Source organism: Ailuropoda melanoleuca, chromosome 9 (genome assembly GCF_002007445.2).
Source record: "Ailuropoda melanoleuca isolate Jingjing chromosome 9, ASM200744v2, whole genome shotgun sequence".
NCBI lineage: Eukaryota > Metazoa > Chordata > Mammalia > Carnivora > Ursidae > Ailuropoda > Ailuropoda melanoleuca.
This window is the reverse complement of record NC_048226.1, coordinates 23,130,191-23,147,569: the sequence shown is the minus strand read 5'-3', so window position 1 is coordinate 23,147,569 and position 17,379 is coordinate 23,130,191. Positions and strand designations below refer to the sequence as shown.

The window sequence follows — 17,379 nt, the reverse complement described above, 5'->3', positions numbered from 1 at the left end:
AATGCAGAATGAGGGAGTCATCATCGATCCGAGCACATTCTGGGCCGCCTGGCAAACTGAACGAGGCAGGTGGCTCAGAGGGGTAAGTCGATGGCCGATGCACCGATCAGAGCCACACCACAGAGCAAGAGGAACGGTCAATCCTCTATTAGAGTCAGACCCTGCGCACCAGTAGACACCGGCGGACTGGCAGCAAATCAGGCGGGCGCAAAAAATCCTACAGCCAAAGGCTCCGCTTGAGACAACGGAAGGCTTACCATCTTTACGATCCGAGGTTTGCAGCGTGCCACCTGGGTCCACACTTCTTCCGGGCCTGGCCAACCTCCACGCGTCCAAGGACAGGAAGGGCTAGTCTTGCGGGCCGACGGCGATCCTGGCGTGGCCACCGCATCTGAGAAGTGAGGACGATACACACACACACGCATGAGAAATGGACCACGGTGCTCAGCTCCTCAGAAGGCTCGGAACGGATCCAGGGGTGAGTCTTGCACCTGCCTGTCCTGTCCCTCTGTCCCGCAGGGCTAGCTGCTACTGGGCGTGATGCCATGGGCAGAGAACAGCACGGCCGTGGGTGTGAGTGCCTGAGTGAGCTTGAGTGTGGGTGTGTATCTCTGTGTGTGTGAGTGTGTGGGTGTGTGTGAGTGTGTGGGTGTGTGTGTCTGTACATGCCCGACCATGTGTGAGCCCGTGGAAGGGGCATCTGTGTTGTTGTGGGGGGGGTGTCTTGTGACTACGTGTAGTCCCTGTGTATCGTGTGGTCGTGTGCGTGCAAGGGAGTGGCGCTAGGTCGGGTGATTCTGATGGGGGGTAGGCATGCGGTGGGGGGGTTGCTCACGTGTGGAGGCCTCAGCTCCCCACGGAGCCTGCCCGGTACGTGGATCCCTGGCCTCATGTCCCGCCTCACAGCAGCATGAGATCAGTGCCACTGAAACCCCGAGCACCACGTTTGACCCATAGGGGCAGCTGAAAATGGCCAGAGACTCCCTGTCTCAAAGTCACCCTGGTGAAGCACAGCATGCCCTCTCTACGTACACCCGCTGATGCACTGGAGGAGCGATGTCGAGGCAGACTGTCACCCCACTAGCTGTCCCAGTGCTACTACACTGCAGAGAACCTCAGCCACCATTGGGAAAACCCAGGGGCCCATGGGAAGGCTGCCACCCCTGGACACCAGGTGCAGGGCCAAAACTGACCCAAGCTATACTGAGGTGAGGGGCCCGGGGATTCAAGGCCAGGCTCCGCATCCCATGCTCCTGGCCAAAATGCCCTCGCGGGGCAGGAGGCACAGCCCTTGGCAAGCCACGGGACGTCGCACCACCCGACTGAACCCGGGGCCCATTGCCACCCAGGGCACAGGCGGGTCCCCGCCAGCAGGCTTCAGGGGCCCGGTCTCTGAGGAAACGTGCAGGCACTCGGCGGCTTGGTCCATGCCCGCGTCACCATGCCTGCATGGCATGTCCCTCTGCCACCGAGGTCAAACGGGACTCACACAATGGGGCAAGGCTTCAGCTAGGACAGCCACAAGCACGGTGGACGCTGAGGTGTGCCGTCCCAGGGGACGCAAGGCAGGGCCCCTCTCTCAGCACAGGCACAGCATAATGGCCCTCGCGGAGGTCCCCGCCCACTGCCCCGCAGCCGAGAGGTGCGAGGAAAGCAGGATACCTTTCCTGCCCGAAGAGAGGTGGATGTTTGCTCAGCTTCCCCTCCTGTCAGGGCACTGTGCCCGGCTGGCATTGGCACACTCGGGGCCTTCCCTACCCTCCCTGTCATGAACACTACCAACGAGAGGTCTCAATCCTGCCCCCCCAGCCCAGCAAGATTGGGAGACACTTGGCCCCTAGTCTAACAGACCCTCCCGGGAAAACACCTTTCACCCCTGGAGCCCAGAGCCCGAGGAGGCAAGGTCCCCACGGCCACACTGGACTAAGCCAGCTAACGCAGGCCCGGCCGGCCAACGGGTCATCATTAACGCACCCCTCCGGGGCCCTGCGACAAAGCCCCCGAAGCGCCCCTCCTCAGGGATGCAGACGCCAGGGACACACCGGTCAGGGACCGCAGCTCTGCAACAAGCACCCTGAAGCCGATCTGGCTATCTGGCGGTCGTCCACCCCAAACAGAAAGGGCGGGGTGGGGCTCCCATAACCCATGAAGCCATGACGGGCTGTGTCAGAACACACCCAGAACCCAGGGCGGTGCAGTTGCGTGGGATCAGGCACCTGCGGTCCTTACTGGTCCCTGCCATTCCTGTCCAGGCCAAGAGGCAGCTCGGTGGCTCCACTCCCGCCCTGGGCCCACAGCACAGGCCCTGTGTGGCCACAGTGAGCGACCACTGGGAGACTCTCAGGTCCTCTCAAGGTGGGCAGCCTGGCCTAGTGCCCCTGCCGTCCTGCCAACCCCATGGGGCATTTCACACACGTCACTGGGCCCAAGGGGACAGGTACCTATCATGGCTTGACCGGCCAGGGCTCTCCTCCGGACCCAGAGCAGATGCCACTGTGAGGCTCCCAACACACACAACGCCAGGAGCTCTGCCAAAGCGCCACCCTGGCCCACGCTGCTCCGGGCCAGGGTGCTCCCACGGCCCATGCCAAAGCCACACAATGGGTCTCCTACAAGGGGGATGCCAGCTTCCTGACACGCTACCAATGCCCGGCCAGTCCATGAGGACATCCGAGCCGTGAACACCCAGCTAGGATGGGGAAACACATCCTGGACCCAGAGCCCTCCGCAAGGCTCTCCCGTGCCAAGGCATTTGGGGGTTTTGGGGCTTCTGTTGGTGGGGGGGTGGGGGTGGGAAGGCTATGGGGGGTAGCTGCTGGAGTGTGGCCAAGGGGAAGCTGTCCCTCACTCCTACCTGCCCTGGGGGAGACAACGTGCCGGACCTCAGTTTCGATGAGAACGACGGTAGGGAGTTCTCACTCATTTTGTTCAGCTTTTCCAAGGAATGCAGAATGAGGGAGTCATCATCGATCCGAACACATTCTGGGCCGCCTGGCTAATTGAACGAAGCAGGCTGTGCAGCTCAGAGAGGTAAACTGATGGCCTCGGAGCCCTCCAGCAGCCTGGACTGACCAGAGCCATGACACTGAGCAAGAGGAATGGTCAATCCTCTCTTGGAGCCAGACCAAGCGCGTCAGAAGGCACCTGCGCACTGGCAACCTCTCAGGTGGGCGCAGGAAATCCTACAGACAATGATTCCACATGAGACAATGGAAGGCTTACCGTCTTCGTGATCCAACGTCCGCAGCGTGCCCACCCGGGACCACACTTCTCCGGGACCCCGCCAACCTCCGCACATCCAATGACAGGAAGGCCTAGTCCTGCAGGCCGACGGTGAGCCTGGTGTGGCCACCACACCTGAGAAGTATGGACAATACAAACGCACACGTGAGAAATGGACCGTGGTGCTCCGCTCACCGGAGGGCTCGTTACGGATCCGGGGGTGAGTCTTGCACCTGCCTGTCCTGTCCCTCTGTCCCACAGGGCTGGCTGCAGCCGGGGGTGATGCCATGGGCACAGAACAGCACGGCCGCGGGTCTGAGTGCCTGAGAGAGTTTGAGTGTGGGTGTGTATCTCTGTGTGTGCGAGTGTGTGGGTGTATGTGTCTGCACACGCCCACCTGTGCGTAACCACACAGACGGGGTGTCTGAGTTGTTGTGTGGGGGGTGTCTTGTGACTGCATGTAGTCCATGTGTGCCGTGTGGTCGAGTGCGTGCGGAGGGGTGGGGCCAGGTCTGGGTGATTCTGATGGGGGGGGTTGGCATGTGGGGGGGTGCTCACGTGTGGAAGCCTCAGCTCCCTACAGAGCCTGCCCAGTACATGGATCCTGGTCTCACGTCCTGCCTCGCAAAAGCTCGAGGTCAGTGCCATTGAAATCCCAATCACCATGTTTGACCCGTAGGGGTGGATGAAAATGGCCAGAGACTCCCCGTCTCAAAGTTACCCTGGCAAAGCACAACGTGCCCTTTCTACGTACAATCGCTGAAGCTCCGGAGGAGTGGCATCAACACGGACTGTCACCCTGCTAGCTGTCCCAGTGCTATTACACTGCACAGAACGTCAGCCACCACTGGGAAAACCCAGGAGCCCATGGGAAGGCTACCACCCCTGGACACCAGGTGCAGGGCCGAAACGGACCCAAGCCATAGTGAGGTGAGGGGCCCGCTGACTCAAGGCCAGGGTCTGCATCCCGCACAGACAAAAGGCCTTTGTGGGGGAGGTGGCACAGCCCTTGGCAAGCAGTGCCCTAGCCCCGCCGGGGGCCGGTTCACCACCTGACTGAACCCGGGGCCCATTGCCACAGAGGGCAAGGCATGCCCACGCCAGCGGGCTTCGGGGGCCCAGCCTCCAAGGAATCATGCAGTCACTCGGCACCCCGGTCCACGCCTGCGTCCTCAGGCCTGCACGGCAGGTCCCCCTGCCACCGAGTTCAAACGGGACTCACACATCTGGGCCAGGGATCCTCAGCCAGGATATCCACAAGTGCAGTGGATGCTGCGCTCAGCAGTCCCGAAGGACGCAAGGCAGGGGCCCTCTCTCTGCACAGGCACAGCACTATGGCCCTTGCGGAGGTCCTCGCCCGCTGCCCCGCAGCTGAGAGGCTCGAGGAAAGCAAGACACTTCTTCCCAAAGACAGGTGGACGTTTGCCGAGCTCCCCCTCCTGACAGGGCACTGCGCCCGGCTAGCATCGGCACACTTGAGGCCTTCCCTGCCCTGCCTAGCATGCAGACTACCACCAAGGGGGTTTGATCCCGCCCACCCCCCTTGCCCAGCAGGATTGGGAGACACCTCTCCCCCATTCAAACAGACCCTCCCGGGAAAACACATTTCACCTCGGGAGCCCCAGGCCCAAGGAGGCAAGGTCTCCACGGCCACACTGGGCTAAGTTAGCTGACGCAGGCCCGGCCGGCCAATGGGTCATCACCAACGCATCCCTCCGTGGCCCTGCGACAACGCCCCCGAAGCACCCCTCCTCAGGGATGAATATGCCAGGGGCACACCAGTCGGGGACCATGGCACCAGAGAGAGGCACCCTGAAGCCATCCCGGCTGTCCGGCGCTTGGCTTCAATGACCTCCAAAGGGGCTGGTGGGGCTGCCACAACACACAGAGCCATGAGGCGCTGTGTCGGAACACACCCAGAGCCTAGGGCCGCGAGGTACACGGGATCAACCCACCTGCTGTCCTTCCCAGCCCCTGCAGTTCCCGTCCAGGCCAAGAGGCAGCTCGGTGGCTCCAGTCCCGCCCTGGGCCCACAGCACAGGCCCTGCGTGGCCACAGTGAGCGCCACTGGGATACTTTCAGACCCTGCCAAGGGTCGCAGCGTGGCCTAGTGCCTCTGCCCTCCTACCAACACCATGGGGCATTCCACGCACGTCACTTGGCCCAAGGGCACAGGCGCCTATCATGACTTGCATGGCCCGGGGCTCTCCTACGGAACCACGGCAGCTGGAGGCACGAGGCTCCCAACGCACACAACGCCAGGAGCTCTGCCTGAAGTGCCATCCTGGCCCACGCTGGTCCGTGCCAGGCACTCCCAGGGCCCGTGCCAACGCCGCGCAATGGGACTCCTACGACGGGAATGCCAGCTGCCCAACACACCACCAAAGCTCACTCAGGCCAAGAGGACCTCGGTGGCATGAACACCCAGCTAAGATGGGGAAACGCATCCCGGACCCTGAGCCCTCCATAAGGCTCTCCCATGTCGAGGCCCTTGGGGGTTGGTGGGGCTTCTGTTGGTGGTGGAGGTGTGGTCGCGGTGGCTAAGGGGAAGCTGTCCCTCACTCCTACCTGCCCTGGGGGAGACAATGTGCCGGACCTCAGTTTCGATGAGAATGACGGCAGGGAGTTCTCACTCATTTTGTTCAGCTTTTCCAAGGAATGCAGAATGAGGGAGTCATCATTGATCCGAGCACATTCTGGGCCGCCTGGCAAATTGAATGAGGCAGTCTGCGTGGCTCAGAGGGGTAAGTCGATGGCCTCAGAGCCCTCCAGCAGCCTGGGCCAACCAGAGCCACGCCAGTGAGCAAAAGGAATGGTCAATCCTCTCTTGGAGCCAGACCCGGCGTGCCAGTAGGCACAGGTGGAAAGCCAACCTCTCAGGTGGGCGCAGGAAATCCTACAGCCAATGGGTGTGCCTGAGACAATGGAAGGCTTACTGTCTTCACGATCCGATGAACGCTGCGTGCCCACACAGGACCACACTTCCTCTGGGGACCAGGCTAACCTCCGTGTATCCAAGGACAGGAAGGCCTAGTCCTGCAGTCCGATGGTGAGCCTGGCGTGGCCACCGCACCTGAGAAGTGTGGACAATACCAACACACGCGTAAGAAATTGACCGTAGTGCTCAGCTCGCCGGAGGACTCGTAACGGATCCGGGGATGAGCGTTGCACCTGCCTGTCCTGTCCCTCTGTCCCACAGGGCTGGCTGCAGGAGAGCATGATACCACAGGCACAGAACAGCACAGCCGCGGTTTGAGTGTCTGCATGAGTTTGAGTGTGGGTGTGTATCTCTGTGTCTGCGAGTGCGTGGAGGTGTGTTTCTGTACGCGCACGCCCGTGTGTGGGCACGCGGAAGGCATATCTGTGTTGTTGGGGAGGGGGTGTCTTGTGACTGCATAAAGTCCCCGTGTGCCATGTGGTCGAGTGCGTGCGGGGGGGTGGAGTCGGGTCTGTGTGATTCTGATGGTTGGATAGGCACTCGGGGTTTCTCCTCACATGTGGAGGCCTCAGCTCCCGACAGACCCTGCCTGGTACGTGGATCCCTGGCCTCAAGTAGTGCCTCTTAGCAGCTCGAGATCGGTGCCGTTGAAACCACAAGCGCCACGTTTGACTCCTAGGGTGGCTAAAAATAGCCAGAGACTCCCCATCTCAAAGTCACCCTGGTGAAACACAAGACATCCTCTCTATGAACACCTGCTGACGCATCAGAGGAGCGACGTCGATGTGGACTGTCACCCCGCTAGCTGTCCCAGTGCTACCACGCTGCACAGAACCTCAGCTACTACCGAGAAAACCTAGGGGCCCATGGGAAGGCTGCCACCCCTGGACACCAGGCACAGGGCCGAAACCCACCCAAGCTGTAGCAAGGTGAAGGGCCCCCAGACTCGAGGCCAGGCGCTGCGTGGCACGCACCCGGTCAAAACGCCCTCGGGGGGCAGGTGGCAGAGCTCTTGGCAAGCCCAGGGCCGGTGCACCACCCAACTGAACCCAGAGCCCATTGCCACCCAGGACAAGGCATGTCCACGGCCAGTGGGCTTCGGGGGGCCGGCTGCTGAGGAAATGTGCAGTCACTCGGCGGCCCGGTCTACGCCCAGATCCTCGTGCCTCGATGGCACGTCCCCCCGCTACCGAGGTCAAAAGGGACTCGCAGGTCCAGGCCTGGGATCTTCAGCCAGGACAGCCACAAGTGCAGTGGATGTTATGGTCAGCATTCCCAGGGGATGCAAGGCAGGGGCCCTCTCGGCACATGCACAGCACCATGACCTTCGCAGAGGACCACGTCCACTGCCCCGCAGCTGAGAGGTGCGAGGAAAGCAGGACACCTCTCCTGCCCAAGGAGAGGTGGACATTTGCCCACCTTCCCCTCCTGACAGGACACTGAGCCCGGCTGGCATCAGCATACTTGGGGCCTTTCCTAACCTCCCTGGCATGCAGACTACAACCGAGAGGTCTCAATCCCACCACCACACCCAGCAGGATTGGGAGACACCTGGACCCAGTAAAACAGACTAGCCCAGGAAAACACCTTTCACCTCGGGAGTGCTGGCCCGAGGAGGCAAGGTCCCCACAGCCACACTGGACTAAGCCAGCTAACGCAGGCCCGGCTGGCCTATGGGTCATCACTAATGCATACCTCCGGAGGCCTGCTACGAAGTCCCGTAGCGCCCATCCACGGGGACGGAGACAGCAGGTGCACCTCGGTCGGGGACCGTGTCGCCAGACCAAGGCACCCCGAAGCCAACCCAGCTGACCAGCGTTCGGCCGCCCCGACTTGGAGAAGGCAGGGTGGGGCTCCCACAACCACGGAGCCGTGACGGGCCATGTAGGAACACATCCAGAGCATAGGGCTGCACACGTGCATGGGATCAACCCGCTTGCAGTCCTTCCTGGTCTCTGTCAATCCTGGCCATGCCACAAGGCAGCTTGGTGGCTCCACTCCCGCCCTGGGCCCACAGCCCTGCGTGGCCATAGTGTGTAGCCACTGGGAGACTTTCAGGACCTGTCAAGGTGGGCGGCCTGACCTAGCACCTCTGCCCTTCTGCCAACCCCATGGGGCATTCCACACATGTCACCGGGCCCAAGGGCACAGGCATCTATTGTGCCTTGCCTGGCCTGGGGCTCTCCTCCAGACCCACAGTAGCTGCCACCGCAAGACTCCCAACGCACACAACGCCAGGAGCTCTGCCTATAGCACCACCCTGGCCCACGGTGATCCGGGCCAGGCGATCGCAGGGCCTTTCCCAATGCCACACAATGCAACTCCTACAAAAGGGATGCCAGGTACCCGAAAGGCCACAAAGCCCAGCCAGGCCACGAGGACCTCCGGGCCGTTAACATCCAGTTAAGATGGGGAAACACCTCCCAGACCCTGAACCCCCCACAAGGCTCTCCCATGCCGAGGCCGTTGGGGTTGGAGGGGGGACTTGTGGTGGTGGTGGGGCTGGGGATAGGGTGGGGGTGGGGGGTGGTGGCAGTGGTGGTTGTGGTGGCTGCGGGAGTGAGGCTGAGGGGAAGCTGTCCCTCACTCCTACCTGCCCTGGGGGAGACAACGTGCCGGACCTCAGTTTCGATGAGAACGACGGTAGGGAGTTCTCACTCATTTTGTTCAGCTTTTCCAAGGAATGCAGAATGAGGGAGTCATCATCGATCCGAACACATTCTGGGCCGCCTGACAAATTAAACGAGGCAGGCTGCAAGGCTCAGAGGGGTAAACCGATGGCCTCAGATCTCTAGCAGCCTGGACTGACCAGAGCCACGCCACAGAGCAAGAGGAATAGTCAATCCTCTCTTGGAGCCAGACCCCGCGCTCCAGTAGGCACCAGTGGACTGGCAGCCTCTCAGGCGGGCGCAGGAAATCCTACAGCCAATGGGTGCACCTGAGACAACGGAAGGCTTACCGTCTTCGTGATCGGACGTCCGCAGCATGCCCACCAGGGACCACACTTTTCCCGCGAACCTGGACAACGGCCATGCATCCAAGGATGGAAAGGCTAGTCCTGTGGGCCGACGATGAGCCTGTCGTGGCCACTGCACCTGAGAACTGTGACAATACGCACGCACGCATGAGAAACAGACCGTGGTGCTCAGCTCGCGGGACAGCTCGGAACGGATCCGGGGGTGAGCCTTGCATCTGCCTCTCCTGTCCCTCTGTCTCGCAGGGCTGGCTGTAGCCGGGGGTGATGCCACGGGCAGAGAACATCACGGCCGCGGGTTTGAGTGCCTGCGTGAGATTGAGTGTCGGTGTGTGTCTGTGAGTGTGTATGTCTCTATGCGCATGCCCGTGTGAGCCAACGGATGGGGTGTCTGTGTTGTTGTGGGGGAGGTGTTTTGTGACTGCGTGTAGTCCCCGTGTGCCGTGTGGTCGAGTGTATGCGGTGGGGGGAGGGCGCGGGTCTGGGTGATTCTGATGCGGGGGTAGGCACGCAGGGGTTTGTGCTCACGTGTGGAGGCCTCAGCTCCCGACAGAGCCTGCTCGGTACATGGATCCCTGGCCTCACATCCTGCCTCACAGCAGCACGAGATCAGTGCCACTGAAACCGAGTGCCACGTTTGACCCCAAGGGGCGGTTGAAAATGGCCAGAGACTCCCTGTCTCAAGGTCACCCTGGCAAAGCACAGCATGCCCTCTCTATGAACACCTGCTGACACACTGGAGGAGCGACGTCGACGCAGACTATCACCCCGCTAGCTGTCCCAGCGCTATTACACTGCACAGAACCTCAGCCACCACGCAGAAAACCCAGGGGCCCATGGGAAGGCTGCCATCCCTGGGACACTGGGTGCTGGACCGAAACTGACCCAAGTCGTACCAAGGGGAGGGGGCTGAGGACTCCAGGCCAGGCGCCGTGTCCCGCGCACCCAGGAAAAACGCCCTCACGGTACAGTCGGCACAGCCCTTAGCAAGGGGTGCCCTCACCCTGCCGTGCGCCAGCACATCACCTGACTGAAGCAAGCACCCCTTGCCACCCAAGGCAAGGCGTGTCCACGGCCAGCAGGCTTTGGGGGCCCGGCCTCAGAGGAAACGTGTAGTCACTCAGCTGCCAGGTCTGCATCTGCCTCACCATGCCTACACAGCACATCCCCCGCCACCGAGGTCAAATGGGACTCGCACATCTGGAACAGGGATCTTCAGTGAGGACAGCCACAGGCACAGTGGATGCTGTGGTCAGCCATCCCGGGGGACACATGGCAGGGCCCCTCTCTCGGCACAGGCACAGCACCATGGCCCTCGCGGAGGTCCGCGCCCATACACCGCAGCTGAGAGGGGCGAGGAAAGCAGGATACCCCTCCTGCCCAAGGAGAGGTGGACGTTTGCCCAGCTTTCCTTCCTGAAAAGGCACTGCGCCCTGCTGGCATTGGCACACTCGGGGTCTTCCATGCCCTCCCTGGCGCGCAGACTACCACTGAGAAGTCTCGATCCCGCCCCCCCCCCAGCAGGATTGGGAGACACCCGGCCCCCAGTCAAACAGACCTGCCCGGGAATACACCTTTCACCTTGGGAGCCCCGGGCCCAAGGAGGCATGGTACCCATGGCCACGCTGGGCTAAAGTAGCTGACGCAGACCCGGTGGGCCCGTGGGTAACCGCAAACCATCCCTCCGGGGCCTTTCGACGACACCCCTGGAGCACCCATCCTCAGGGACGCAGATGTCAGGTGCACACTTGTCGAGGACCGCAGCGCCGGAGAGAGGCACCATGAAGCCATTCGGCTGTCCATCGGTTGGCCGCCCCGACCTGGAAAGGGCAGCCTGGGCTCCCACAACCCAAGGAGATGGGACAGTCTGTGTCAGAACACACAAAGAGCCCAGGGCTGTGCAGGTGCGTGGGATCAACCCACCTGCAGTCCTTCCCGGTCCCTGCAGTTCCTGTCCAGGCCAAGAGGCAGCTCAGTGGCTCCACTCCCGCCCTGGGTCCACAGCACAGGCCCTGCGTGGTCACAGTGAGAGGCCACTGGGAGACTCAGGACCTGTAAAAGGTAGCGGCCTGGCCTAGTGCCTCTGCCCTCCCGCCAACCCCATGGGGCATTACACGCACGTCACCGGGCCAAAGGGCACGGGCACCTATTGTGGCTTGACCAGCCTGGGGCTCTCCTCCGGACCCACAGCAGCTGCCGCCGTGGGGCTGCCAAAGCACACAATGCCAGGAGGACTGCCTGAGGCGCCACGCTGGCCCACGATTGTCCGTGTCACGCGCTCCCATGACCCGGGCCAAGGCCGCTCAATGGGACTCCTACGACATCGATGCCAGCTGCCTGACATGCAACCAACGCACAGCCAGTCAATGAGGACCTCCATGCCAAGAACACCCAGCTAAGATGGGGAAACGCCACCTGGACTCTGAGCCCTACGTAAGGCTCTCCTATGCCAGGGCCTTGGGGGTTGGCAGGCTTGTGGGGGTGTGGATGGGGGTGCGTTGGAGGTGGGGTGCTGGTAGCGGTGGTGGTTGCGGTGGCTGCAGGAGTGTGGCTGAGGGGAAGCTGTCCCTCGCTCCTACCTGCCCTGGGGGAGACAACGTGCCGGACCTCAGTTTCGATGAGAACGACGGTATGGAGTTCTCACTCATTTTGTTCAGCTTTTCCAAGGAATGCAGAATGAGGGAGTCATCATAGATCCGAGCACATTCTGGGCCGCCTGGCAAATTTAATGAAGCAGGCTTCATGGCTCAGAGAGGTAACCTGATGGCCGCAGAGCCCTCCAGTAGCCTGGACCTACCAGAGCCATGCCACTGAGCAAGAGGAACGGTCAGTCCTCTCTTGCAGCCAGACCCCACGCACCAGTAGGCTCCGGTGGACTGGCAGCCTCTCAGGTGGGTGCAGGAAATCCTACAGCCAATGGCTCTGAGACAACGGAAGGCTTACTGTCTTCGAGATCCAACCTACGCAGCGTGCCCACCCGAGACCACACTTCTTCCGGGGACTGGAACCTCCACACATCCAAAGACAGGAAAGGCTAGTCCTGCAGTCTGACGGCGAGCCTGGTGTGGCCACCGCACCTAAGAAGTGTGGACAATATGCACGCACGTATGAGAAATGGACCGTGGTGGTCAGCTCACCAGATGGCTCGGAACGGATCCGGGGGTGAGCCTTGCATTTGCTTGTACTGTCCCTCTGTCCCGCAGGGCTGGGAACATCCAGGCATGATGCCACAGGCACAGAAGAGAACAGCCACGGGTTTGAATGCCTGCGTGAATTTGAGTGTGGGTGTGTATCTGTGTGTGTGTGTGTGCGCGTATGTGTGTCTGTACGTGCACGCCCATGTGTGAGCACGCAGAAGGGGCATCTGTGTTGTGGTGGCAGTGTATTGTGACTGCATGTAGTCCCTATGTGCCATGTGGTTAAGTGCGTGCGGAGGGGTGGGGCCGGGATTGGGTAATTCTGATGGGGTGGTGGCACGCAGGGGGCGGGGCGGTGATCACGTGTGGAGGCCTCAGCTCCCTACAAAGCCTGCCCGGTACGTGGATCCCTGGCTTCAAACCTGCCTCGCAGTGGCACGAAATCAGTGCCACTGAAACTCCGAGTGCCACGACTGACCCCTATAGTGGCTGAAAATGGCCAGAGACTCCCCGTCTCAAAGTGACCATGTCGAAGCACAGCACACCCTCTCTACATAGACCCACTGATGCACCGGAGTAAAGAGACGTCGACGTGGGCTGTCTCCCCGCTAGCTGTCCCAGTGCTATTACACTGCACAGAAACTCAGCCAGCCCAAGGGCCCATGGGAAGACTGCCACCCCAGGACACCAGGTACAGGGCCGAACCCGACCCAAGCTGTAGAGAGGTGAGGGGCCCACAGATTCAAGGCCAGGCCCCACGTCCCGCGCACATGCCAAAAGGCCCTCACGGGGCAGGCGGCATAGCCCATGGCATGCCGCAGGCCGGCACACCACCGGACTGAACACAGGGCCCATTACCACCCAGGGCACGAAAGTGTCCACAGCCAGCAGGCGGTGGGAGCCCAGTCTCCGAGGAAATGTGCAGTCACTCAATGGCCCAGTCCATGCCCGCGGCCCCGTGCCTGCATGGCACGTCCCCCCCGCCACTGAGGTCAAACGGGACTCATACGTCTGGGCCAGAGACCTTCAGACAAGACAGCCACAAGTGCAGTGGAAGCTGCGGTCAGCCGTCCCGGGAAACGCAAGGCAGGGCCACTGTCTCGGCACAGGCACAGCACCATGACCGTCACGGAGGTCCACGCCCGCTGCCCCGCAGCCCAGAGGGGTGAGGAAAGCAGGACATCTCTCCTGCCCAAGGAGAGGTGGATGTTTGCCCAGCTTCCCCTCCTGACAGGGCACTGTACCCAGCTGGTATCGGCACGCTCGGGGACTTCCCTGCCCTTCCTGGCATGCAGACTACCACCGAGCCGTCTCGATCCAGCCCCCCCCACCCGCTTCCACCCATAAGGACTGGGAGACACCTGGCCCCCAGGTAAACAGATGCGCCCGGGAAAACACCTTTCACCTCGGGAGCGCCGTTCCTGAGAGGTCAAGGTCCGCACTACCACACTGGGTAAGGTAGCTGACACAGGCCTGGCTGGCCGTAGGTCATCGCTAATACATCTCTCCACGGACCTGGAGGACGCCCACGGAGTGCCCCTCCTCGGGGACGTAGACGCCAGGAGCATACCGGTCAGGGACCTCAGTGCCAGAGAGAGGCACCCCGAAGCCTATCGGCTGTCCAGAGGTTGGCTGCCCTGCGTGAAAAGGGTAGGGTGAGGTTCACACAACCCAAGAAGCCGTGATGGGCTGTGTCAGAACACACCCAGAGCCTAGTGCCGCGCATATGCGCGGGACCGACACGCCTGAGGTCCTTCTCGGTCCCTGACTTTCTCTCCAGGCCAAGAGGGAGCTCAGTGGCTCCACTCGCGCCTGGGCCCACAGCACAGGCCCTATGTGGCCACAGTGAGAGTCCACTGGGAGACATTCAGGCCCTGTCAAGGGTAGCGGCCTGACCTAGCACCTCTGCCCTCCTGCCAACCCCATGGGGCATTCCATGCACATCACCGAACCAAAGCGCACGGGCACCTATCGTGGCTTGCCCGACCCGGGCTCTACTCTGCACCCACAGCAGCTGCCACCGCGGGACTCCCATTGCACATAACGCCAGGAGCTCTGCCTGAAGCGCCACCCTGACCCACACTGGTCTGTGGAGGTGCCCCAGGACCCGTGCCAATACCGCGCAATGGGAATCCTAAAATGGGGATGCCAGCTGCCGGACACGGCACCAACGCCTGGTCAGGCTGTGAAGATCTCAGCGACATGAACACCCAGCTAAGATGGGGAAACGCATCCCAGACCCTGAACGTGCCGGACCTCAGTTTCGATGAGAACGACAGTATGGAGTTCTCACTCATTTTGTTCAGCTTTTCCAAGGAATGCAGAATGAGGGAGTCATCATCGATCCGAGCACATTCTGGGCCACCTGGCAAACTGAACGACGCAGGCTGCGTGGCTCAGAGGGGTAAGCCAATGGCCTCAGTACCCTCCAGCAGCCTGGACCAACCAGAATCACGCCACAGAGCAAGAGGAATGGTCAATCATCTCTTGGATCCAAACCCTCTGCGCCAGTAGGCACTGGCGGACTGGTAGACTCTCAGGCAGGCACAGGAAATCCTACAGCCAATGGGTGCACCTGAGACAATGGATGGCTTACCGTCTTCACGACAGACGTCCCCAGCGTGCGCACCAGGGACCACACTTCCGGGGACCCGGACAACCTCCGTGCATCCAAGGACAGGAAGGCCTAGTCCTGCAGGCCGACGGCGATCCTGGTGTGGCCACCGCACCTGAGAAGTGTGGACGATACAAATGCATGCGTGAGAAACAGACCATGATGCTCAGCTCCCCGGATGGATTGGAACGGATCCAGTGGTGAGCCTTGCATCTTCCTGTCCTGTCCCTCTGTCCTGCAGGGCTGGCTACAGCAGGGCATGATACCACGGGCACAGAACAGCATGGCCACGGGTTTGATTGCCTGCATGAGTTTCAATGTGTGTGTGTGTGTGTATCCCTGTGTCTGCGAGTGTGTGGGTGTGTGTGTCTGTACGTGCCTGTTCATGTGTGAGCACGTGCAAGGGTTGTCTGTGTTGTTGTGGGAGTGTGTCTTGTGACTGTGTGTAGTCCCTGAGTCCCATGTAGTCGAGTGCGTACAGGGGGGTGGGGCCGGGTCTGGGTGATTCTAATGCGGAGGTAGGCACGAGGGACGGGTGCCCACATGTGGAGGCCTCAGCTTCTGACAGAGCCTGGCCTGTACGTGGATCCCTGGCCTCATGTCCTGCCTCGCAGTGGCATGACATCGGTGCCAAGAATCCCTCAGCACCACGTTTGACCCCTAGAGTGGCTGAAAATGGCCAGAGACTCCCCGTCTCAAAGTCACCCTGGCGAAGCACAACACGCCCTCTCTACGTACACCCACTGACACACTGGAGGAGCGACGTTGATGTGGACTGTCACCCCGCTGGCTGTCCCAGCACTACTACACTGCACAGAACCTCAGCCACCACCCAGAAAACCCAGGGGCCCGTGGGAAGGCTGCCACCCCTGGATACCGGGTGCAGGGCTGAAACCAACCCAAGCCGTACCGAGGTGAGGGGCCCACGGACTCAAGTCCAGGCACCTCGTCCCACACACCCGGCCAAAAGGCCCTCGCGGGGAGGCGGCACAGTCCTTCGGCAAACCGTGGGCCGGTGTACTACCCGACTGAACCCAGGGCCCATGGCCACACAAAGCAAGGCGCATACACGCCAGAGGGTTTCGGGGTCCTAGCCTCCGAGGATACGTGCAATCACTTAGGGACCTAGTCCACGCCTACGTCCCTGAGCCTGCATGGCACGTCTCCCCTCCACAGAGGTCAAACGAGACTCACACTTTCGGGTCGGTTAACTTCAGCCAGGATAGCCACAAGCGCAGTGCAGGTTGTGGTCAGCCGTCCTGCGGGATGCAATGCAGGGCCCCTCTCTTGGCACAGGCACAACACCATGGCCCTCGCGGAGGTCCCTGCCCGCTGCCCCGCAGCCGAGAGGCGCGAGGAAATCAGGACACCTCTACTGCCCTGGGAGAGGTGAACGTTTGCCCACCTTCCTCTCCTTACACAGCACTGTGCCCAGCTGCCACCACACACTGGGGGCCTTCCCTGCCCTTCATGGCACACAAACTAGCACTGAGAGGTCTCAATTCCATCCCCTAGTGCAGTAGGACTGGGAGACACCTGACTCCAGTCAATCAGACCCGCGCGTGAAAACACCTTTCACCTCGGGAGCCCCGTTCCTGAGGAGTCAAGGTCCCCACTGCCACGCTGGGCTAAGGTAGCTGATGCAGGCCCGGCGGGCCTGTGGGTCATCGCTAAGGCATCCCTCCAGGGCCCTGTGATGACGCCCTTGGAGCACCCATCCTCAGGGATGCAGACGCCAGGGGCACACTGGTCGGGGACCGCAGAGCCAGACCAAGGCACCCCGAAGCTGTCCCGGCTGTCCAGTGGTTGGTCGCCCCAAACTGGAAAGTGCGGGGTGGGGCTCCCACACCCACGGAGCCCTGACAGGCTCTGTGGAACATGCCCAGAGGCTAGGGCCGCACAGGTGAACGGGATCAACCCCCCTGTCATCCTTCCCGGTCCCTGAGGTTCCTGTCCAGGCCAAGAGGCAGCTCGGTGGCTCCACTCCTGCCCTGGGACCACAGCACAGGCCCTGTGTGGGCACAGTGAGTGCCACTGGGAGACTTTCAGGCCCTGTCACCATAGCAGCCTGGCCTACTGTCTCTGCCCTCCTGCCAACCCTATGGGGCATTCCATGCATGTCACTGGGCCCAAAGGCACAGGGACCTTTCGTGGCTTCCAGGCCGGAGCTCTACACCGGACCCATGCAGCTGCCACCGCGAGGCTCCCACCGCTGCCAACGCCAGGAGCTCTGCTTGAGGCGCTAACCTGGCCCACACTTGTCCGCGCCATGCGCTCCCATGGCCCATGCCAATACCGTGCAATGGGACTCCTAGGACAGGAATGCGAGCCACCCAACAAGCCACCAAAGCCCGATCAGTCCACAAGGACGTCTGTGGCATGAACACCCAGCTAAGATGGGGAAACGCCTCCTGGACCCTGAGCCTTCAGCAAGGTTCTCCTATGCCGAGGCCCTTGGGGGTTGGTCGGGCTTCTGGTGGTGGTGGTGGGGATG

The 17,379-nt window shown here is 61.6% G+C and overlaps 1 protein-coding gene, 5 non-coding genes and 1 pseudogene across 30 annotated transcripts in view; all 7 read right to left on the bottom strand.

Annotated features, from left to right (window-relative positions):
- Window positions 1–30, bottom strand: part of LOC117803889 — a 186-nt pseudogene extending 156 nt beyond the window's left edge.
- LOC105234653 overlaps window positions 1–14,997 on the bottom strand; it is an 84,957-nt gene extending 69,960 nt beyond the window's left edge. For 13 of the 25 annotated variants that reach the window (XR_004627734.1, XR_004627738.1, XR_004627732.1 and 10 more), the window contains exons 1-6: window positions 14,868–14,997; window positions 9,120–9,262; window positions 8,754–8,890; window positions 5,791–6,295; window positions 3,223–3,357; window positions 258–391 (exon numbers count right to left, since the gene is read on the bottom strand). Coding sequence is in view for 2 of the 25 variants with exons in the window: in XM_034667976.1 (XP_034523867.1) it covers window positions 263–391; window positions 3,223–3,357; window positions 8,754–8,890; window positions 9,120–9,262; window positions 10,161–10,273 (657 nt within the window). In the remaining 23 variants the exon portion in view is untranslated. Of the gene's footprint in view, window positions 57–257; window positions 392–2,854; window positions 3,147–3,222; window positions 3,358–5,790; window positions 6,296–8,753; window positions 8,891–9,119; window positions 9,263–10,160; window positions 10,285–13,786; window positions 13,909–14,867 lie in introns of those variants that run through there. The other 12 variants (XR_004627741.1, XR_004627736.1, XR_004627735.1 and 9 more) reach the window with 12 other exon arrangements.
- Window positions 2,879–2,973, bottom strand: LOC117803880. Its single transcript, XR_004628005.1, has one exon. It is a non-coding gene; the product is annotated as a small nucleolar RNA SNORD116 (small nucleolar RNA).
- LOC117803884 lies at window positions 5,815–5,909 on the bottom strand. Its single transcript, XR_004628009.1, has one exon. It is a non-coding gene; the product is annotated as a small nucleolar RNA SNORD116 (small nucleolar RNA).
- Window positions 8,778–8,872, bottom strand: LOC117803879. Its single transcript, XR_004628004.1, has one exon. It is a non-coding gene; the product is annotated as a small nucleolar RNA SNORD116 (small nucleolar RNA).
- On the bottom strand, window positions 11,738–11,832 carry LOC117803883. The gene has a single exon (XR_004628008.1). It is a non-coding gene; the product is annotated as a small nucleolar RNA SNORD116 (small nucleolar RNA).
- On the bottom strand, window positions 14,524–14,618 carry LOC117803881. The gene has a single exon (XR_004628006.1). It is a non-coding gene; the product is annotated as a small nucleolar RNA SNORD116 (small nucleolar RNA).
- Window positions 14,998–17,379: the final 2,382 nt, after the last annotated feature.